This window comes from Castor canadensis, chromosome 7 (genome assembly GCF_047511655.1).
Source record: "Castor canadensis chromosome 7, mCasCan1.hap1v2, whole genome shotgun sequence".
In the NCBI taxonomy this organism is placed as follows: domain Eukaryota; kingdom Metazoa; phylum Chordata; class Mammalia; order Rodentia; family Castoridae; genus Castor; species Castor canadensis.
This window is the reverse complement of record NC_133392.1, coordinates 221,194-244,942: the sequence shown is the minus strand read 5'-3', so window position 1 is coordinate 244,942 and position 23,749 is coordinate 221,194. Positions and strand designations below refer to the sequence as shown.

The following is a 23,749-nucleotide window of genomic DNA, read 5'->3' as shown; positions in this document are numbered from 1 at the left end:
CCTCTCTTTTTCACTGTTCATAAGGTGAATGAGCTTCCTCTGCCACACTCTCTGCCATGATGTGATGCTTCACCACAGACCCAAAGGCAATGGGACCAGCCAGTCATGGAATGAAACCTCCAAAAGTTGAAGCCAAAATATACCTTTCCTTGATGAATCTCAAGTATTTGTTATAGTAATGAACAGCTGAGGATGGCAAAGGCCATGTAGACAAAGTGTTTTATTTAAAGCCCGCTCTATTTCCTTGTGGTCCAGTGTGGACACAATGACAGAATGGCCAGATTCCTGCTGTTCTGTGAGTGAGCCAGTACTGCTCCAAGTGTTGTATGAGAACCTTCTCAAGTTCTCCTTCTCAGCTAGACAGGATCAGGCTTTAAATGTTCTGTGGGTGTTAGTCCTTGGATCTGTATGGACATGAAGAAAGGTTACAAGTTTTATCAGACTTCCACACGTCACTCTTTCCTTTCCTGAAAACTGGCAGTAATGACAGACACCACTTCTTGACACAGCAGCACTCAGATTTTAATTTCCTTTCTTCTTATTACTAACAGCTTAATTCTGAGAAAATTTTTGAGTTTCCTGCTCTGGTTGATTCTTAGGTTTTACACAGTTTTTCATTTCTGTTATTTAATGCTACAGAGCAAAGCCAAAAACCAACCTCAGAGGTTTTAACCATTTTCTTATTCAAATCTATGGTGTGAAAGTTGTTGGAATCAAAATAGAGTCACTTAGGTCAAGGCCAGGAGGTTGTGAAGGATGGGCTCTCACTGGTGCCTGAGAGAAACCATCAGGAAAGCGCTCACGGAGGAACAGACCCTGTCCAGCAACTGTCTGCCAACATCAGCTGGTGCCATCTTTGTTACTAATCCCTGTGGCCAAAGATCATCATTTCAAAACATCTGCTGTAGTCCTCCTCATGTTCTCCTTAAACACTTTCTCCTTGAACTGTTAAAGAAGTGTAAGGAGGGGAGGGGAGGTGAGGGGAGGGCCTGGGAGGCTGATGGGGAAGCCATGATTGAAACACGTTATGTGCATATATGAAATTGTCACAGAGAAACCCAATGCTCAGCATAACTAACGTGCTGAAAACTGAAACAGAAGATGCTAAAATAATTTGGTCGTGTTTTTCAACTTTTTTCTAAAATAAATATACATTCTGTACAAATATATTAGCAAAAACAAAACAAAAAGCCAAACCTTTCCCTGGGCTCAACCTCTTTGGGTACACCATAGTTCTCTACGGCATAGCATGTTCTCATTTTTGTGCTGCTCTGTTCTCCAGTAAATCCCACTGTGTTTTGGAGAATGGTGAGTATGGCTTTACTTTTGTGGAAAGATTATAGGGTTTCTTAAAAGACTATGTACTTGCCGAAGGACTGATAGAATCTAGACAGTCCTTGACTGGGACTGTCTCTGACTGCTATTCAGGTTTACAAAGATACTGAGGTGCACTAGGGACATAACCATGTCCCTAGTCATTCCAGCTTTATATGACGTATCAGTGTCACCTCACCAATTGCAAAAACAAAAACAGCAAACAAACAAGAAAGCCCAATCTATCTCTCTGGTGGGGGATCTTGAGAATGGGGAGCAGGGAGCATTTGGAACTGCATGTCCTTTATGATTAGTTTTTCTTTAAACCTAGAACTTCTGTAAAAAATAGAGTCCATTTAAAATATGATAGATAGATGATAGATAGTAGATAGATAAGTACACGGACAGGTGATTGATGCATAAATACATGATAGATAGATAGATGAATCAAATAAGCATTGAACCCAAGAAATAAGAGACTCATCAGAAAAGGTAACAGGAGGGAGGGCCTACTGGGGAAACCAAGTACCTGTCTTATGACCCAGCATGCCCACACCTCATCAAAGCATATGCCACCAAAAAAAGACTTGCATGAGAATTTTGGAGCATATTTACTCATAATAAGAACCCCAAAGTGAAAACAGCCCAGGCTGTCCAACAGAAAGCATGTGGAAAAATGAAGTGTGGTGCAGAACAGAAGTAAGCAATACAAAGACATGAGGGACACATGCATGGCGAATCTCTAAAACCCCATGCTCCTTGTGGCTGTGTAAGCCCCAAGTCTTACACAGAGTGTATGGTATACTATCTCTTATCTCATGTAGAAGAGGTTGCAGTGATGAGAAGGAACTTTCTGGGGTGCCTGAAATGTTCCAAACTTGATAGGTGTTTGCATTACATAATTGTATGCACTTGTCAAACCCAAGAAATACACACATGTAAGTTCGATATATGTAATCATACATTCAAAGAAGTAACTATAAGCACGTGTTGAGCTGTAGTTAGTATTTGCTGACATATATGGGAGGAAGTACACCCATGTTGCACTGCAGCTTGAAAGACCTGAAAAAATGTATTCATGGATGAATAGAGGGTGAAAAGATGGAGGTGCTAAGGAGGCATAAGTAGATAAAGTGCTATATATCAAAACATACAGGACTCCCTGAAAATAGTCCATGAAGTGAAATCACTGCTTTGCTAATATGAAAAATAAAGACAAAAATAAATGAATAAGCTGCAATTTTATGAGAAAACTACAAAGCAAAGAAAGATGGAAATAGCAAGTGATCGTTAAGAGAAGACTTTAATAAAGTAGAATATATAAAAAAACAAAACCTGGATTTTGAAGAGTCACAACATCCATCTCTAGCAAGGTTGGAAAAGAGGAAAATGAGAATCCAAATAAACAGTGTTGAGAAGCCATAGGAAGACACATGTCCAGATGTAACAAGAGAGGGGTGCCAGGAGCAGCCTCAAGATGAAAACCTTGCAAACCTAGATCTAATGAATGAACCGCCAGATAAGTTTAACTTATGAAATTGACTCAAGGAGAAGCAGCAAGACTGAGCAGTCCTATGTTTTAGACTAAACAAGTTTGTCTAAAACTTCCCTTCAAAATAATCAACAGTCCCAGATGGCTTAAAACTGAAATCATTCCAACTTTATAAAAAAGAGGCAAAATCCTCACTCTTTGAGGATTCTATGATGAGGCTATTATAACCTTGAAACCAAAGAAGATGGAAAAAAAGGAAGATGGTGACAAACAGATGGAACAATCTTTCAAAACATAGTAGGATCTCACCTTAAAAGCAACTGAGGCCAACAGGAAAAGGGGACCAGGAACTAGAGAAAAGGTGAGATCAAAAAGAATTAACCTAGAAGGTAACACACACGCACAGGAAATCAATGTGAGTCAATGCCCTGTATAGCTATCCTTATCTCAACCAGCAAAAAGCCTTGTTCCTTCCTATTATTGCTTATACTCTCTCTTCAACAAAATTAGAGATAAGGGCAAAATAGTTTCTGCTGGGTAGCGAGGGGGTAGAGGGGAGAGGGAGGGGGCAGAGTGGGGGGTAAGGGAGGGGTCGGGGGCAGGGGGGAGAAATGACCCAAGCCTTGTATGCACATATGAATAATAAAATAAATAAATAAAAATAAAATAAAGCCACAGGTTAAGAATGTGGATTCAGGAAGAAAAACAAAACAAAACAAAACAAAACAAAACAAAAACATAGTAGGATCTCAAGCCCAGTGATGCATTAAAAGGACAATGATACCTAGTAACACTGAAAACCATGGAATGGGGTTAATCTTGTATGCCTTCACCTCATGCCGGGCAGTGTGCCCATTTAAAGGTATCAGGGCTCTAGGGAGCCAAGAGCTGCCGGGAAACGAGGGAGCTTCTCAGGTGGAGGGTCCGAGAGCAGCTATCTTGGAGCCTCACTGCCAGCTGGTGACAGATCCCCAGCACGATGGTCTACTGACCCTCGAACACCCACAGCATTCCTCCCCGCTCTGGCTCTGCATGTCTGGTCCCATATCACCAATGAAGGCTAAATGTCACAAGAGGAGTCAGACAGGACTTCACTCAGAGTGGTCACTGGGCCCGCTCTGCCCCATCTCCTCTTAATCTCTGCTCAGCAGAAACTGTTCTGGCTGTTTATTTATTGTTTATCCCATGAGAGGGTGAGCTACTCCAGGAGCCTCACTCATGCCTTAGACTACTGGTCTGGAGCACCTGACAGGTTATTTAGTGTGTTACCTGTGAACCGTCATGGACACACAACTCAGGCATTGCTCCATTAAGGGAAGGGTCTTGTCAGAAACCAGAGAATAGAGTGTATGTGGTGTGGTGTGTGGGAGGGTGTGTGCTTTGTGTGGAGTGTGTATATTGTTTGCCTGGAGAGAAGCTGGGAGCAAATGCTGGCCCTGGGCACCTGCTGGCTCTAGGACTAAGGGCAGATGTAGGGTAGGATCTTACCCAGGTGTCATAGGGTGGTGCTTCAAGGCAGAAGGATAAGGCAGGAAGGCCAGTCTGGAGACTGTAGGGGAGTCTGGACCCAGACAAGGCCAGCCTGAGTCTAGGTGGGATCGCATTTACCACTCCTTTCCACCTATGTCCACTCTTCTAGAAGAAAACTGGGCACAGAGACAAGGAGCCACACAAGGCCTTCCGTGGGGCAGAGGTCCAGCCTGCCCCAGTTCTTGGGAGCTGGAAGCTGCAAACCCACCTGAGAAGGGCTGAGTGGACCTGTCTGAGGGGCTCTAGCCTTTGCCCAGTCATGGGCATTAGGACAGGTAAGCTGTCAGCTGCTCACTCAAGCCGGGCCTGACCCACTCCAGACATGCACCAAACACACTTACTGGCTTCTGGATCTGCAGAGTGTAAGTCCTGAACCCATAGGCCCAGGGGCCCAGTAGAGCCCCACCTGCCCCATGGCTCTCCCGTCCATCAGCCTATACTCCCCACTGCACAACTCACTGGAGCCAGCCAGGCTCCAGTTCCATGACAATCCAATACACAGACATAACCCACACAATCACAAGTGCTTGTGGTACATGCATGCACAACTCACACACATGCATAGATAAGCACTCACACACAAAATTCCTACATACACACTTTCAAAAACTTGCACACACAATTTCATACCAACCCCAAGTCCACCACACCTCACCTGGGACAGGCTCCAAGAAGAGGTGCTCCACCTTTATCAACACTCTCACCTGCTTCCCTAAGCACCTTGGTAGTTGGGATTCCAGAATTCCAGACCTGCTTAGGCCACTCAGCACCTTCCCAGCATTCTCACAGCAACCACATATGTGACTTTCACCACTCAGTGGCTACGTGGGACTTATTCCAGAAACCATGGACGCTGGAAATGACTAGAGCCCCTCATTACATACATACACCTGCACCAATGCGGTTCCATGTTCAGTAGTTTCTGGTTCCACATTGCCAGCCCACTCATCTATGCTGCCCATGTCTGACAGCCTCAACTCATTAGGAACTCAAAAGTCATTTCACATGTAACCCATCCACTAGTTCTCTAAAGAATTTCCTACAAAATAAACCAACAACCGAGAGGCATTTACAAAACTTCTGACTTCACTGGAGGAAGGAGCCAGGGCCATTGCTACTCAAGATGGACAGGGAGGAAAAGAGAGTCAGTGTGGGGAAGGAGAGGGGCAAGGGAGAGTGAGGCCTGGAGCCCACAGCCAGGAGGAAGGACAGAACACAGCAGGAGAGGGGGAGGGGAAGGTGACAGAAAGGGAAGTAAAAGGCCAGACCCTCTTCTGCCATCAGAATCCCCAGTGGATCTGAGACTTTTAGCTGAGCTCAGTTGTATGGGTCACCGGGTTCCACACTGTCCTCCCCAAGTCTTCACCAATGCTTATTTGTTCATGGAACTCTGCTCATGTGGATGATTGCATGGACAGCTAGAAGGCCACCATTCTCCAAACCACCCAGAGTAGTCAGGCAGAGAAGTGTGGCCTAGAACAGAACAAGGGCCATGGTGAAGTCTGACAAGTTTCTGGGAAGGACTAAGAATTAATGAGTTCAAAAGGAGTTTAATAACAGGGGTTTAAAGAATGAGGACAATAAGCCCCCAACCTCTTGGGTTTATACCAGGCTCTGGACAGCTCATGTCCACTATGGTCAGCACAGTCATCACATGCTGGCCCAGGGTCTGCTGTGGTCTTCTATCCCAGCCTGGACACCATAAGTGTGAGAAGCCCCATCTGTGTTTAAGGAGAGAGATGCCCACTGTGGTCCTCAGGGTTTTCTCTGAGCTCCAGGTGTCCTGGCTTTCCCTCTGCAGAAGGAAGACAGAGGGATGGACTAGGATTGGACATGGTGGGTCAGGTGAGAGTGAGATTGCTTCTCACAGCGAGTCCACCCCTCCCAGCCCACTGTCCATCCAGGGTCCCTCCTGAAGCCACCAGGGGACCATGTGCTAGAAGGACACTGTGGACAGCTATAAAAGGACCAAAGGAAGAGCAAGGACCTCTGTGTCCCCACTTGTGTCCGTTGCAGAACTGCAGTCTAAGGAGCAGCCTTGAAGGGACAGGAGGACGGCCCAAAACCCCAGACCAGAGATGGGAGTGAGTCAGAGACACAGAAAAACAGCTCTCAGTTCTTTTACACGTGGTCACCAGACAGAGCAGCACCCCTTACTCCTTCCCCAGCATGGGAGCAGTAGAGCAGGAATAGTGTGACAGACCCCAAAGCACAGAGATGCACACCTGTTGGGCTCTGCAGTGCCTTCTCTTCCTCCTCCACCTCCCCATGGTTTTGTACAGGCTCTCCTGCATCATCATAACCCTCTTCTTGAACAAGGTCCCTGGACAATGCAGACTCTTCTTCCTCCTCCTCCTCCTCCTCCTCCTCCTCCTCCCCATAGTCTTCCTCAGGTTCTCCTGCATCATCATAATCCTCCTCCTGAACCAGATCCCTGGACATTGCAGACTCCTTTTTCTCCTCCATAGGGACAGCTTCGATGTCCTCATAGATGCCATCCAACGGCAGGTGCTCTGACCGTCCAGCACCTGCCAGGTCACACCAGAGTCTTATAGGACAAACACACCTGCAGGTGCAGTCCATCTCACCTGGCCCATCAACCTCCCATGTTGCTGAGACCCCATGGCTAGAGCCATCTTGAGAGCTGTAAACCTCACAGGGGCCATGCTCTGCCCTGGACACACAGGGCTAGGGTACAGCTTGCTGGTCTCAGGTTCTGACCTCATTCCTGAACTCCCTCCCCACCCCCAAGCTGCAAGCAAACATAAGGCCTAGATGGCAGACCCCATGGAGCCCTAGGAGTAGAAATTTTCTTCATCCATCCCTCTTAGAGCAGAGTGAGACCTGAACCAGGCTCTCTGTGTCCCTGACACCTTAGGGGTCTACAGAGACAAGCCCAGCAGTTATGACCAGGGAGACCAGTCTGCATGGAGGCCAGAGACCAGAACAGAGAGGGCCTGCCCAGGCTGGGGTCTCCTAGAACATCCCCCATCCTCTTCTCAAGGATGAACACACCATCCATGATCACCTACCCATACAGGCAGCTTTTCTGTGGCACCACCGAGCACCCAGGAGCAGGAAGATGAGGCCCAGGAGGCAGCCAAGGACCAGGCAGGCTGTCTCAGGCAGGGTCCAGATGGTAGCGAAAGCTGGAGGTGCTAGGGAAAGGGCTGTGGGACACAGAAACAGGCAGGGCCTCCTATGTGCCTGGACAGTCTGGGGCTTTGTGACCCTGAGCCTAGATGATCGCACCCTCTCAGAGAGTTGGCTGATGTCTAGGAAAGATGACCCTCCCTGCTACCTGGGCAGACTCCTGCTCCAGGAGAGGTTACAGGGCAAAACTACACAGGAAGTGGGTGCCAGGTGCACAGGCACATGTTGGGGTAAGGATCAAGGTCCCAGATAGAAGGCCACATGGAAGGCTCAGATAGGAAAGTGCAAGTAGAAATATCCAGGTGTGCGGGCCCAGGAAAGAGGCAACAAGGCTAAGACACAGTTGTGGGTACAGGTGGCAGATCTCATGATTACCACTGTCCCTACCCTCAGCTGTGCTTTGGGCCCAAGCTGAGTGTCAAAAGGACACAGCATACTAGGGCCAAACCCCACAATCAGCCACGGAAAGCCCCCAGAGAAGTGTCTGTTAGGGTCCTGAGGCCTCTGTCTCCACAGGTTCTCCGACCATGCAGACACAGGGCTCCCACTGTGGAACAGGTGTCCATCACCAATGGGCTGACCATCTACAGAGGGTGTGACTGTGGCTCAGGGTCCCAGTTGTTCCAGGGAGGGTCAGTGTTGAGTTCCACCACATGGTCTCTGGGCACTGATGAACAGGAGGAGAGTGGACTTGAGAAAGAGCCACCTACCGGATGCCGTGGTCCTGGGGACCTCTGCAGGAGAATGTGAGATGGGGAGGCATCAACAACCCTCAGCAGCACAGAACTGTACTGGACAGCAGGCACCCCCTGCCCAGCTCGGCCTTAGGTCCACAGGACGGTGGGGCGGGCAGCGCCTGCCTACAGCACTCAAACGGTGCGGGGCGGGGATCTTGCTCAGCACAAGATATGGCTGCAAGAAGGAACCGCCGGGGGCCCATCTTCCCGTTGCCCTTCCCGCCCACTCACCTGAGCACCTCACACCCGCGTCCTCCTTGTGCGTGCAGTCTCCGCGTCCCCACGGATTGGCAGGGCAGTCCCATAGGCCCGCCTCGCTGCCTCGGCATCCCACCTCATCCAGCCACACGGACCCCGAGCCCGGCCCGAAAGCGGACCCCCGCACGGCGTCCACGGCGCGGCCACAGCCCAGCTGGCGGCACACGACCTCCGCGTCAGCCAGGTCCCAGGAGTCGTCGCACACGGTGCCCCAGGAGCCCGCGTGCCAGAGCTCCACGCGCCCGGAGCAGCCATCCTCGCCCCCGCGCACGCGCAGCGCGCCCTCTTCTGCAAAAGGGGCGAGAGGTCACCGCGGGCAGCATCTGGATGGGCAGCTGGACGGGAGACGGTCAGAGAAGTACCTGGGCAGCTGAGTGGGGATGAGCAGTTGAGGGTCTGCTCAGCCTCCTGACCAGCGTCTTCCTTTTCTGTGGGAAATTATGGCCCATGCTCAGTAATCCCAGACCCAGCTGCTTAAAAGTCTGTAAAGCATTTTCTTTCCCTCTGTTTTCTGTCTCCCCATAACCATGATTTTCTGCTAATTTAAAGGAAGAAAACTCTTATTTTGAAGTGAGGGTATCCATACAGGCTGAGGATTCCCTACATGGTTGCCTGTAGGATGTTGTCAGAAGATGCCCAGGAGCCTAGGAGTCCTTCATCCTCCTCTGGGAGAGCATCAGGTCTCAGATGTCTCCATACGGCAACACCCAGTCAGATCCTCATAGCGCCGGGACCCTGCTTACCTGCACACACCACCCAGGCCTCTTCTTGGCTGCTGCATGAGTGTTGGTCCCAGGGTGCTGAGGGGCACTGCCACAAGGACCTGTCATGTCTATCCCTGCACTGTATGGAGCCCAACCAGAAAGCTCCAGGGGAAGGCCAGCCCTCTGCCCTGGCCAGCTGCTGCCCATGGGGCCCACAACCTAGCCACCCACACAGGACCCCCAGGGAGGCTGCGCTCAGGGCTTGGCAGACGCCGCCCCAGGTTCCATTGTAGAAAACTTCCAGGCGCCCTGTGCATGGTTGGCTGTGGTCCTGCAGCCTCACATCCATGAATTCTGCAGACAGAACGGTCCATCAGCAAGGCGGAGCTCTGGAGGGGTGGGAAGTACGCGACAGGCTCAGATTTCTGCACCCACCTGAGCAGAAGACCCCGGCATCCTCCTTGTGGCTGCAGTCGTGTTGGCCCCAGCCACCCGAAGGGCACTGCCACAATGCAGACTCGTGGCCCAGGCAGCCCAGCTCGTCCATCCAGATGCGCCCAGCCCCGGCCCCGAAGTGGGCATCCCTGAGGGCGCTGAGGGCGTGTCCGCAGCCCAGCTGCCTGCAGACCACGTGCGCGTCCCGCAGGTCCCAGGCATCGTCACACACGGTGCCCCACGCGCCTCCGTGGAGCACCTCCACGCGCCCCGCACAGCGTCCCGGGCCCGCGACCAAGCGCAGCCTGAGGCTCCCTGCAGAAACACCTAGTCAGCGGGCGCCGGCCGTGAGGGAGGCAGCGGAGGCGGCCACCCTCACTCACCCTCGCACACGACGCCCGCGTCCCGCGAGGTCCCCACGGACACCAGAGGTCCCGCGGACACGTTGCACCGGGTCAGGCGGGGCTCGGAGCCCAGGCAGCGCGCGCGGCTCAGCAGCACCGGGGCGGCCCCCAGGCCGGGGGCCGGCGCTTCGTAGGCGCTCAGGGCCTTTCCGCACCCGAGCTGTGCGCACACCACGGTGGCTCCGCGCAGGTCCCACCCGTCGTCCAGCACGCGGCCCCACTTGCCGTTCAGGGAGACCTCCACGCGGCCATCGCAGCGGCTCTGTCCGTCCCTCAGCCGCAGGGCGTCAGGGAGGCCTGCGAGGGACAGCAAGGGGCCCCAGGGGCTCAGGCTGAGGGTCCTCCAAAGCGGATAGGACCGCCATCCCCTCCATCCTCTGGGCATCTCTGCCCCCACTCCTGCGGACAGGACTGCCATTCCTTCCATCCAGTGCACACTTCTGTCCCCACTCTGTTGACCCCCTTCCTCCTCCATAGTGCACCCACCTGAGCACAGGGTGGAGGCGGAATTTCCCTGGGCGCAGGCTTGGGCACCCAGGGTGCTTGCTGGGCAGCTCAACAAATGGGGCTCTGTCCCAACACAGTGAAATACGTCTGGCCAGATGGGAATGTCCCCTTCCCCAAAAAGGCCTCCTTGGGGTGTGGCCACGGCGTTGCCACAGTTGAGCTGTTGGCACAGGACTGTGGCATCTGCTAAGTCCCAGTGAGCAGCACAGAGAGGCGCCCAGGCTCCCTGCACTTGGAGCTCTACACGGCCTTCACAGTGGTTGCTGCCGTTGACCAGCCGGAACTCTGGGGGAGAAGCAGAGTCAGCTGGTTCCAAACCCAAGACCTCCACAGGCTCATGACCAGTAGGAGCTTCCTTACAGTGGGAAACCAGGCCTGGAAGACAGACTAAGAGCAAGACAATGTCTTTGCAGAGTGGTAGCACTGAAAATCGGACTGGGGAACTCCATTTGCATCCCTCACAAATACAGCGGTCATGCTGGGAAAACTAGGCACACAGGACAACTCAAGTGAGAAAGACATTTTCAATGTGGGCTACACACTGCAGGGATGAACTTTCCCATAAAGCTTTAAATGGCCTGAGCACCATCCCATGGAGGGACACCACACAGAATTAATCCCTAAGGACTAGAAGGCAATAGTTTTCTCTGTCATTAAAGGAAATCCCTGTCCAATTCTTCAGTAACCATTCTGCCTCTGAGCAGACTTCCAAGGCCATACAAAAGAGTCTCTGCAAACATTGAGACGGTATACGCATGTGTGAAAATATCATGATGAAACTACTTACTATGTATAATGTACTATGTGCCAATAAAAATTGTAAAAAATTTAAAAGTAAAGATAAAAACTTAAAATATTTTAGCTAAGCTGCTAAAACTTAAAAAGCCACAAGCAGAAACTTAAGGATGAGGGAGAATCTGATTTCCAGATTTCTTACCTTATAACATTCAAAATATCTTGTTCTAACAAAAACTCATGAATCAGGTGAGATACAATAGGGAGTGGGTTCACAGAAATGGCCCCCTTTCCAGGGGAGCCCAGTCATTTACTGAGGGAAGGTGGGAGTAGACAGAAGAATCAGTGGACAGAAAGTAGACAGTTGAAATTATCCAAAATGAACAATGCCTAGGAGAATTTGGGGTCCCATCAAGTGCACCAACATACCCAAGGGAAGTCCTAGAAGAGAAAGTGATAAGAGGAGTGTTTCAGTAAATTTTACCAAACATTCAGCAAATCTGATGAAGTACCTGAATCCACACACAAGAACCTCAGAAACTGCAAGTGATCAGTACTCACAGAGATGCACGTCGGAATGATGAATAGCTTCCCTATGTGCTCATCCAAAGGGAGGGGGATCAGTATAATAGCTGCACTCTCGCCTTTACTCCAGTCTTACTCACAATAGCTGAGACAGGAAACCTTAGTGTCTGTCAGCACGAATGGATAAAGAAAACGTGGCCTGCACGCACAATGCTGCACTATTTAGCCTTTTAAAATGTATTTATTTACTTTTAAACATTGTGAGTAGCATATATTAGTTGTATAAGGTATTCCATTGTTACATTTCCATATATGTTTACAATGTACCTTGGTTAGTTTCATCCCCTTCATCATTCTTCTTCCCCTTCTTAAAATAATCTCAGTAAATTTCATTGCCCTATTTTCATACAAGCCTATGAAGTACGTTGACTTTATTCTCCCTCCTTTACCCTTTCCTTTTATTCTCCTGCCACTGCCACTCACCCGCTGACCCTAACCAGGACCTGTTTTTTCTTCCGGTCTTTCTTTTTTCAAAAGAAATATATATTTCTTTATGGCTGAATGGTACTAAATTGCATATATATACCACATATATGTATATATATGTATATATTTTAAAGATTTTATTCTTTATTTCTCCTTTTAGTGGTATGATTTCACGTGAAGGTAAAGTACCAACTTTACATCAATAATCAAATGGAAAAAGGTCATTTCATATAGATTAAGATATATTATTGAGCTGGAAGAGTGGCTTAAGTGGTGAAGCACCTGCCCAGCAAACCTGAGTCCCTGAGTTCAAACCCCAGTACCTCCAAGAAAAATTTAAAAAATTAAAGAATATATTTATATTCTTTATAAAAAATCCATACCTGGAAGTTTCATGCAAAAATTTTCTACCACAAAGGTCAAATTTCCTGAAATAATTCATCAAAATTTGAAATTAAACTATTTAGGGAGCGTAGAAAGATATGCAATAACAAACATACTTAATAACTGGATCAAAGTAGACATAGCTACAGGTGAGTATCCCTTACCTAAAATTCTTGAGACCAGAAATATTTTGAGTTTTGGGTTTTTTCCAGATTTGGTCACATTTGCATCTAGATAATGAGATTTCTTGGGGATGGGGCCCAACTTGATAGTGATATGCATATTTTATATTCAATCAAGTGTATATTTCTTATTCAAAGGGACTTCACCACGATATTTCACCATGGTTAATCAGATTAACCCCCTCAATTACTCTCCCTTACCCTTTCCCTCTTACCCTTATTAATTAACAGCTTTCAGAGTGTTTTGTTGTATTATCTTCCTACACAGATGAAATGTATTTTGATGTTATTCATTCTCATTTCCTCTCCTTCTTCTTCCTAGTCCCCTCAAACAGTCTCACTATTATGGACTTGTTCTATATATTTGTGTATATGATCATGTTTGCATTTGTGTGTATATTTATCTTTTAGATCTATCTTCCACATATGAGAGAAAATATGGGGTCTCTGTTTTTTTGAATCTGGCTTACTTTGATTAACATGATGATCTCCAGTTCCATTCATTTATCTGCAAATGATATAATTTCAAATTTCTTTATGGCTGAATGGTACTAAATTGCATATATATATATCTCACATTTTATTAATCTATTCATCAGTTGTAGGGCATCTGGGCTGTTACCATAACTTGACTATTGTGAATAGTGTTGCAATAAACATGGGTGTACAAGTGTCTCTATTGTATCCTGACTTACATCCCTTTGGCTATATACCCAGGAGGGGTATTCCTGGATCATATAGTAGATCAAACTTTTTTTTGTAGTGCTGGGGTTTGAACTCAGGGCCTTACGCTTGCTGGGGAAGCACTCTACCTTTTCAGCCATTCTGCCAGACCCTATTTTTTCGTTTGTTTGTATTTTGAGGAACATCCATACAGCTTTCCATAGGGGTTACACTAAATTACATTCCTACCAACAGTGTATAAGGGTTCCTTTTTCTCGCTACATCCTTACCAACATTTGTTGTTTGTGTTCTTGATGATAGCCACCCTGACTGGAGTGAGGTCAGAGTGGTTAATGTCGTTTTGATTTGGATGGCCTTCATGGCCAAGGGTGGTGAGTTATCTATTGGCCATTTGTACTTCTTCCTTTGAAAATTGTTTGTTCAGTTCATTTTCCCATTTCTTCATTGGGTTGCTGATTCTGTGGGAGTTTAGTTTTTTGAGATTCCCATAAATCCTGGCTATCAATCCCATGTCAGATGTATAGCAAGTAAAGATTTTCTCCCATTTTGTCTCTTCTGTCTATTTTTTGACAAACCCTCATGAGTCAAAGAAAGAGTCATGACAATCAACACAGCTCTGCCACTAGCCACAGGTGCATCTTGGAAACTTGGTGTGAACCTAAGCAGTTTGATCTTGGTGTCCCTGAACAAACCCAGAACCTGGCACTGTAGTCACTGACTGGGAACTGTGTTGATATTTAGAATAGTGTGGGTTGATGGGGATCTGGGAGGGTTGCAGGATGCCACAGGTCAGTGAGGAGTGATACTGGAGTCTGGGAGGTTAGGAACCTGGGCACTGGGATCCAGCATGAGAACGTGCAAGTAGAATTCTAAGCCTATTTTCCTGTACTGGGTCCCTGGCTCAAAGACACAGGCACTTAGTACTCCCCTTATCTTTGAGCTAAGTCTTCACACTACACATGCCTACTTGCCTAGCCAGTTTCGACTAAAAACATACTGCTCTGGGGAGGAAAGATAGCCACCTTCTTCTCCAACAATGACAAAAATATTGTCAGTTTTTGTCTTTTTGGTTTCATTTGTTTGTTTGGCTTATTTTTCTTCTCTGTTTCTTGCTTTTTTATGTTCTTGTTTTTACCTTCCCCTTTTTGCAGTCAGCATATGTGAGGCACAACACCATTTATTATTAAATTTCTAGCCATCTCTTCTCCCTCCCTCTTTTATCACCCTCCCTGGTTTCTACTTTCATTACATCAACAGTTGGATTAGTTCTCTCTTGTTTTTCATTCTCTATTCCCCTTTCCACAATACTTTTTTGTTGTTATTTTTGGAAGGTTGTTAGACTGCCAGATCACATATTAAATCTTTTTTTCTTTTTCTCTTTCTCCTTTCTTCTCACTATATATCTATCCTTATTAAGTATTCTACTCTATTTTCTTCTTTCCCAATATACCCCTGAATTTACTTTAGCTGCCTCCCCTTCCCTTCTTATCACACCATACACCTTGTACTATTCATTAGTGAAATTACTCCCATTTCTTTTCATTACTGCATTTATTAGCTCTGATCATTTATTCCTTATAAATACTGTAGCACTGCAGTGACTGTTCTTCATAGGGATTACTGTATCCTCACAGTGTGTCTACTAACTATGATTGCTTCTGCAGCTGGTCTTCTTCTTCCTGAGTGGAGCAGGGGGCCAGATCCAGTGTCCTGAGCATGGTGAGTAAAAGTGTGACTACTAAGCCACAAACCCTGAGTTCAGTAGTGAGAAAACACAATTTAAAGACCATCTAATCTTGCCTAAATATTGTGAACACCTCACCTGATAGGACACAAGAGATTATAGCTTCCAGCCAAAAACTTGGTCTCAGATGCATAAATCCCAATGTAGAAATACTAGTAATATGAAAAAACAAGGCAATATGTCAAGTCAACTATTCAATAATAAGGGATTTGGATGCTAACAAAGTGGATAAAATCTGAAACAATGAATGCAAAAGTATGGAGATAAGAATGATCAATGGGTTCAAACCCCAGCACCACCAAAAAAGAGTGATCAATGAAATTAAAGATGACATGTATGATGTCCTGAATGAATTCAAAGACAATACAAATAAACAGCTGAATAAATGCAAAGATAATTAAAACAAACTGAACAAAGTAAGGAAGACAATGAGGGATCTGAAAGAAGACTCCATAGAAACACAGAAATCCCAAAAGTTCAAACTGAAATTCTAGAAATAAAAAGTTCAATAACTCAAGTGAAAATTCATGGAAAGTCTTGCAAAAAGAGTGGAACAAGATGACAATAGGATATTGAAAGCTGCAAGAGAGAAGCTCTAAGTAACATATCAAGGCAAGTCTATCAGAATAACAGCAGATTGTTCAGTGGAAACTTTAAAAGCAAGGAGGGCAAGGAATGATGTATTTCAAGCTGAAAGAAAATAAGGGTCAACCTAGGTTACTGTATCCAGAAAAGCTATCCTTTATAACTGAAGGAGAAATTAAAACCTTCTATGACAAACAAAAACTAAAGGAATTCATGACCATTCAACAGGCATTGCAGACAGTACTTGAAGGAATCCTACATGCAGAAGAGGAAGATAAACACTCTCATGAAAATACAGGAAAGAATAAACACCATTAGACAAGTAGATAAAAAAACGAGTAGGGAAGAAGCAAACATCACAAAACAACAAAACGACAAAGAATTCTGCATACCTTTAAGTAATAATTCTGAATGTTAAGATTTTGAAATCTCCAATCAAAAAAAATAGGTTGGCAGGTTAGATTGCAAAATAAGACCCAACCATCTGTTGCCTACAAGAAATGCATCTCACATGCAAAGACAAACACAAGCTTAAAGTGAAAGGATGGAAAAAGCTTTTCTAAAAAAATGGAACCTGAAAGCAAGCAGGAGTAGTTACACTCATATCTGTCAGACTTCAAAATAAATTAGAAGAGGTAAAGAAGGTTAGTTCATTTTGTTAAAGGAAAAAGTTCCCCAGGAGGATTTAACAATTTTAAACATATATGATGTATTGAATATTGACACACACAGTCTCATAAAATAAGCGTTACTGGACATGAAAGCATAAACAGACCCCAACACAATAATAGTGGGTGACTTCAAAACTCACTTTTACCAATAGATTTGTCATTCATAAGAAAAATCAGCAAAGAAATTTGAATTAATTAAACAATGCTGCACAAATGGATTCAACAAATATCTACAGAATATTGCACCAATTGTCACAGAATACACATTCTTCTCAGAAGACCATGGAGCTTTCTCCAAAAAATCATATTTTAACCCATAAGGCAAGTCTTAACAAATACAAGAAACTTGAAATAATTTCTTATACTTAATCAGCACATAATAAAACAAAAACCAAAATCTATAGCAAGAGAAACAATTGCTAATATCCAAACACATGGAGACTGAACGATTGACTTTTTTTTTTGGCGATGAAGGGGTTTGAACTCATGGCTTCACACTTGCTAGGCAAATATTCTACCAGTTGAGCCACCCCAACAATTGACTCCTAAATGATCAGTGGGTCACCAAAGAAATAAGAAGGGAGATACAAAAAAATCCCTAGAATCAAATGAAAATGAAAACACAACTTACTAGAACCTTTGGAATACAGCAAGAGCAGTGTGAACAGGAAAGCTTTTGGCTATGAGTGCCTTCATTAAAAAGTCAGAGAGATCTCAAATAAATAACCTAATGATGCACCTCAAGAGTAGAAAAGAAGAGTAAAGGTAAATCCAAAACCAGTAGACAGAAAGAAATAATGAAGATTATGGGAGAAATGAATGAAATGGAAGCTAAAAGTATGAAGAACCAGTGAAACAAAAAGTTGGTTCTTTGAAAGGATAAAAATTTGATAAACCTGTTGGGTTTATCTCTGTAATCCTAATTAGTGAGAAGGCAAAGATCAGGAAGATTGTCATTCAAGGCCAGCATAGGCAAAAAGTGAGACCCTATTTCAAAAATACCCAACACAAAAAAGGACTGGTGGAGTGGCTCAAGTGCTAGAGCAGGTGTGAGGGCCAATTCATTTCTTGATGCACCCTTAGCCAAACTAACCAAAAGACGGAGGGAGAAGACCAAAATTAATAAAATTAGGGATGAAAAAAGGGATATCAAACAAGTATCAATGATATTCAGAGATCATTAGGGAATACTTTGAAACTTATATTCTGATGAACTAGAAAATCTAAATGAAATGCATATCTCTCTAGATGCATATGTACTCCCAAATGGGACCAGGATGATATAAATCACTTAAACAGATCTACAACAAGCATGAGACTGAAGCAGTAATAGCTTCTCAACAAAGAAAAGCTCAGAGCCACATGGACTCATTGCTGAGTTCTGCCAGAACGTTAAAGAAGAAATAACACCAGTGTTCTTTTCTATAAAAGAGAAAGAGAAGGAACATTACCAGACTTATTGTATGAAGTCAGTATTACCCTGCTACCAAAACCAGACAAAGGCACAACAATAACAAAAAGAGAAAATGATAGACCAAAATCCCTGATGAACATGGATAAAAATTCTCAATTAATTACCTGCAATTGAATTCAACAACGCATTGAAAAGATCATACAGGATGTTCAAGTTGGCTTCATTCCAGGGATTCAAGGACAACTCAACATACATAAATCAATAAATTTAATATGGCATATAAACAGAACAAGGGAGAAAATCATATGAACATCTCAATAGATGCAGAAAAGGCCTTTGACATCCCTTATGATAAAAGCGCTGAAGAAAATAAGAATAGAAGGAAGGTATATATAGCAAACCTATAGCCAGCATCGTACTAAATGGGGAAAAACCAGAACCATTTCCTGTAAATTCAGGAAAGAGACAAGGATGTGCACACTGTACTCTCTTATGCAATGTAGTACTTGAATTCTTAGCCAGAATAATCAGGAAAGAATAAGAAATAAAAGAGATACAAGTAGGAAAGTGGCCAAATGATTCCAATTTGCAGATGATTCGATCCTATACTCGAAAGAGCCTAAGGATTCCACTAAAAAACTCCTAGACCTGATGAACACTTGTATCAAAGTAGCAGGAAATAAAATCAACATACACAAAGTAGTAGCTTTTCTATACACCAAAAATGAACAGACTGAGAAAGAGATCAGGAAAACAATCCCATTCATGGTAGCATCAAAAGATTAAATGCCTAGGGATAAACCTATGGAGGTGGAAGACCTCCACAATGAAAACTACAGGACATTGAAGAAAAGAATTGAAGAAGACACCAGAAGATGGAAAGACCTCCTGTGTTAATGGAGCAGCATCAGAATCCTAGACATAAAGGCTAATAGACAAAGATCTTTGGAGAAAGCGCACAGGGGAGTTGGCCACTTGGACTTTTAGATGACACCAGAATCACAAGCAGCAATACAAAAACTCGATGTTGCAAATTATCAAAATTGAACTGCTGTGGATGGAAGGGCATTGTCACAATTTGCAAGGAGAAACCATAGTGTTTAATAAAGCCTGTCATACAGAACATGCAAAACACACTCACAATACCACCAGGGAAACCAAGCAACCCATTGCTGATGGGTGACAGATACGAGCAGACATTTCTCCAAAGATGGAAGATGGTGAACAAACACATGAGGAGCCAGAGAAGAGACAGTTGGTCCAGGGACCCTCATGACAATGGGACTTGGGTGTGAGCTCCTCCACCAGCTGTCACTGCCATCATAGTCCAGGCTGCCAGCTCTCAGCCCCTGATCACCCCACAGCCCAAATCCCTTGTGGTCCATGACCCTACTCACTGTCCCCTGAGCACGTGAGTGCAGCATCCTGGTCGTGTGTACACTGGTGTCCTGGCTCCCTTGGGCAGTGGAACAAAAGTGACTCATTTCCCACACAGCGGAAGGCCTCCGTCCACACGGGTCCTGAGCCCTGGCCAAAGCCAGCACTTCCAAGAGTGGACACAGCCACTCCACAACCCAGTTCCCGGCAAACCACGTGGGCTGTGGGCAGGTCCAGGTTGGCATCGCAGATGGTACCCCAGGTCAGACCCCGCAGAACCTCCAGGCGTCCTGCACAGGGGTGCTCACTGCCTACCAGTCGGGCCTCCACATGTCCTGGGGAAAAGGTACTGGAATGGAGAAACTGAGGGCAGGACAGGCTCCATGCAGTCACTGGGGTGAAGTGACCTGACGGCCACCACCCAGTCCACATGGAGGCATGATGCATGACAACCCAGGACTACTTGGCTTAGCCCAGCCACAGGGATCCAGAGCCCCAGTGGCAAGTCGGTCTCTGCAGACTGAGGAACCTGCCATCCTTCCTTCTTTGGGCATTAGACCTTACATATATACTTAACCACAGAGGCTCTCCATGGTCTCTTGGTCTCTGGGGAGACATGGGCCCCTGTGACCCCCATGGGCAGGGTAGATGGGAATCCTCAGCCTGTCACCCCATGGCATAGGCTGGATTAGGAACCTTGGATAGAGTGGTTGGGGCTATAGCGCTGCTTACAAGGGATGGCCTATGGCTTAGAAAATGCAAAATCATGCAACCCCCACCCCCGGAGAAGTTCCCATTTCCCAAGCCCATCCTGTGAGGAATAAACCTGGATCTCCTTTCTTCATACAGGGACATGAAAATCAGAGTTAAAATACTTTGGCTCATGGCATCCCTACCTGTGCACACCACTTGGGTGTAGGCTTGATGATGACACTGCTCTAGGAAGTTTACATTGATCTTGCACTGGAAAATGTTGGACTCGGTTCCCTGGCAGGACACAAACTTCTGCTCCTGGCTCCCAGAGTTCTCTCTGTGGTGGACTCTGGACCACTGCACAGCAGTTCCACATTCCAGCTGTCTGCAAAAGACACTTGCCTCCTTCTGCTGCAACTCACACTTCAGGACAAAGCCAGCAGGGTTCAGAGACCCAGGGGTTCCAGCGCAGGGGCTGCCACCGCCCTCCAGCCTAATTCTCCTTAAGGTACTACCTGGTGGGGCAGAAGAGAAACCAAGTCCTGGCAGCTTCTGCCGGCAACACACATGCAGGGTCTCAGAACTGATGTGGCCCTACCTGACTTGGTATCCACAGGGTCTGATTTACAAGCAAGGAAAGCGGTACCAGTTCAGGACACCTGCCTGGAGAACCCACCTGGCAACTCTGCCTGCATGGAGTTGTACTCAGTGCACAGTGAGGACACACAGTGCTCCCTGAGTTGCCCGAGGAAGACCGAGGGAAGCACAGCTTTGGTGACTGAATTTAGAAACTTGGACACCTGCTAAATGGAACTGGGAAGGGTTTCCAGGGAGAGTGAGGACCGAGTTCTGTTAACACAAAGAGGGAAAGCCCTCATCTCACACAAGAAAAGGAAGGAACGGTGAACCCCAAGACTCCCAAGAAAATGAGACACTCAACCTGGGCCAGACCCTTCATCACCCTCTGTTTTTGCTTGAATGCCTCTAGAGCCTGAACATGGAAGGAGGTCCCAGAACTACGGGGGCTGAGGGGGCCAGACTCACCCACCTGAGCAGATAATTGCCATCACACACTGGCACTCACAATCAGAGATGGGCCCCCAGGACCCTAGGGAACAGTCCCAGAGGGTGGCCTCCTCACCCTGGCATTGGGCATCATACAGCCAGGGTGACACCATCTCTTCGGGCCTCAGAACGAACTGAGGAGCTGCTAGAGCAGGGCCACAGTCAAGCTGTCTGCAGATCACCGAGGCCTCCTGCAGGTCCAGGTGGTCCCCACACACAAAGCCCTGTTGGTTGCGGTACTGCAGGTATAGGCGCCCCTCGCAGTGGTTTGCACCATCCACAAGACTCATGTAGTCCTCCCCAGTAATACCTTCAGGAACAAGAACATAGGATGGTGTAGAAGATTGTACAAATTTCATCCAGGATGTTCCTTGATTAGAAAGCTTGCCCTCATTTATCATCCCACCTTTATCTGAGATTTTTCTACCATTAATACCCGCCTTTGGGTGTCATCCAAATGGTTGCTGAGGTGAAATGAAAGGTTCAGAGATATTCACAAAGAAATGAGCAGCATTGCATGACCAGCATTGCGTCATTCCTGACCCCATCCGTGGGCATCCCGCACACCTGTGTCCCCGACCACAGGATTTGAAGACAGCAAGCAGCACATACTCACCAGAGGAGAGAGTCCAACAGGCCAGGAGAAGGGTCCAAGGCACCAGAGGGAACAGAGCCACGCCCGGTTCCATTGCGGCTGTAGCTCGCCAAGCTGATGATCTCAGAGCAGGCACTGTGCTCTGCCTCCAAGCGGAAGGTGGACTCTAATTTGGGGGCGATGCTGTTCTGAGATTGTAGCTCATTGTAGGCACCCTGGGTGCCTCTCCCACGTCATAACCGTCATCTGCCACATAGAGTAGGAGCTCACCTAACATGCCTGAGCCCAGGCAGCACCAGCAGCCTGAGGTGAGGCCAGCTGGGCTTCCTGCAGCTGGTGCCTGTTTCAGCCCCAGGTGTGACAAGATTGAGGAGCCCCTTCCCTTCAAGGCCTCAATGCTCAGCTATTAAGACCCAAGCCAGGGAGGAGAGTGAGGGCCTCTGTCTGCCTCTCAGAAGATGGGAGTGAAGGTCTGAGGTCTTTCTAATATCAGTATGTCATGAATAGGCAGACTTAGCCAATGGATCATAATACTTAAAAACATGCATGCCCTCTGACCAGCTAGTACGAAAGACGTACACTTCCTGTAGGAATGAATGCACTAAAGGAAGATGCCACTCATGCAAGTAAGCCGCATGAGGATGGGTAGGTAAACTCAGGACCATCCATACAAGGGGATTATGGCACAAATGTTTCATTTATTGATAAGCCACTAGGAATGACTAAGTGTCAAAGGCAAAACATGTAGGAAAGCATGTAACTTACACTTTGATGTACCCTGGGAGTCTTCTCAGCCTGCAGTGTAGATCCATTATCCATTAGGACAAAATGAGGCACCATTCCATGTGAGGACACCATGGGATCCATTCTGCAAGAGGTCTCCAGCAGGTTTATTCTCTCTAGTACACCTTGAGGGTCTATTCTACACCATGAGAGTCTATTCTACACGAGATCCCAGTGAGGGTCAATTCTATATGGAGGCACCATGAGGGGTCATTTTACCCCAGGACATTGTGAGGGTACATTCTACACTACGACAGCATGAGTGTTTATTTTACATCAGAACACCATGAGGGTATATTCTAAACATGGTTAGCGTGGTGGTCTCTTCTACACAGGCTGCTTTATGGCTCTATTCTACATAAATCCACCATGAAGGTCCACTCTCCATCAGGAATGTGGTCCCACTAGGCATTAGATTGTGAGGACTCATTCTACTCATGGACACCCCTGGGAACTGTTGGCCATTGGGCTGACCCAAGCTATCATTCTACACAAAAATTCTGTGAAAGTGCCTTTGCCTCAAGGATCTCATGAGAGTAGGTGGTAGCTAGATGCCCATTGATGGGGCGATATACCCGAGACAGCTTACAGGAAGGAAGATTTATTTTAGCTCATGTGTGGAGATTTCAGTGAATGGTTGGTTGCACCAGTTGGTTTTAGGCCTGTGGCGAGACAGCACAGTATGGAAGGGAGTACAGTGGTGGAACACAGATGGTAATCTGATGGTGGCAAGGGACAAAAAGAGAGTCTGGTGTCCAAATATACCTTTTAAGAACATGTACCCAATGTCCAACCTTCCTTTCACTAGGCCCCACCTCTTGAATGTTTCAACATCTCCCAATAACAGAACAGGTGGGGCCCAAACCATCAACATATGGCCTTTGGAAGACATTTAAGATCCAAACTACAGCTGACTATATTCTACCCAAGAACAAAATGAGGGTCAATGCACGAGAACTTCATGAGGATCTATTATTTATCAGGTCATGTATATGTCACTCATTTGCAAACATTTTCCTAACCACACAAGGAAGAGGACAGTAGGGCACGTATTTACCAGGGAGAATGTGGTCATGGAGGTCTGGGCCTGGTTGGTTGTGTCCATAGAGGGCTGATCAAGGCAGAGAAGGTCATAGACAGTGGTCACTACAGGGCAGGTTGGTAGATGGAAGTGACCGTGAGGGTGTAATCACAGATTGGTTTGGTGAGAAAAATGATCACAGTTTGGACTTTACATGGAGGATGTAGCCTTGGATGAATGTGGTCAGGGTTGGTCTGTGACGGTACGGTAA

General features: G+C 46.4%; 1 protein-coding gene across 1 annotated transcript; it reads right to left on the bottom strand.

Annotated features, from left to right (window-relative positions):
• Window positions 1-3,553: 3,553 nt before the first annotated feature.
• Window positions 3,554-21,844, bottom strand: LOC109701181 (scavenger receptor cysteine-rich domain-containing protein SCART1-like). The gene is made up of 14 exons (XM_074077990.1): window positions 21,696-21,844; window positions 21,063-21,389; window positions 20,218-20,529; window positions 19,342-19,656; window positions 10,514-10,819; window positions 10,007-10,324; window positions 9,624-9,938; window positions 9,228-9,542; window positions 8,847-8,912; window positions 8,458-8,772; window positions 8,200-8,223; window positions 7,369-7,506; window positions 6,562-6,864; window positions 3,554-6,131 (listed from the first exon to the last, which is right to left on the bottom strand). The coding sequence occupies exons 1-14, from the start codon at window positions 21,766-21,768 to the stop codon at window positions 6,064-6,066; spliced, it is 3,195 nt and encodes a 1,064-aa protein (XP_073934091.1). The 5' UTR covers window positions 21,769-21,844; the 3' UTR covers window positions 3,554-6,063.
• Between the last annotated feature and the right edge of the window lie 1,905 nt (window positions 21,845-23,749).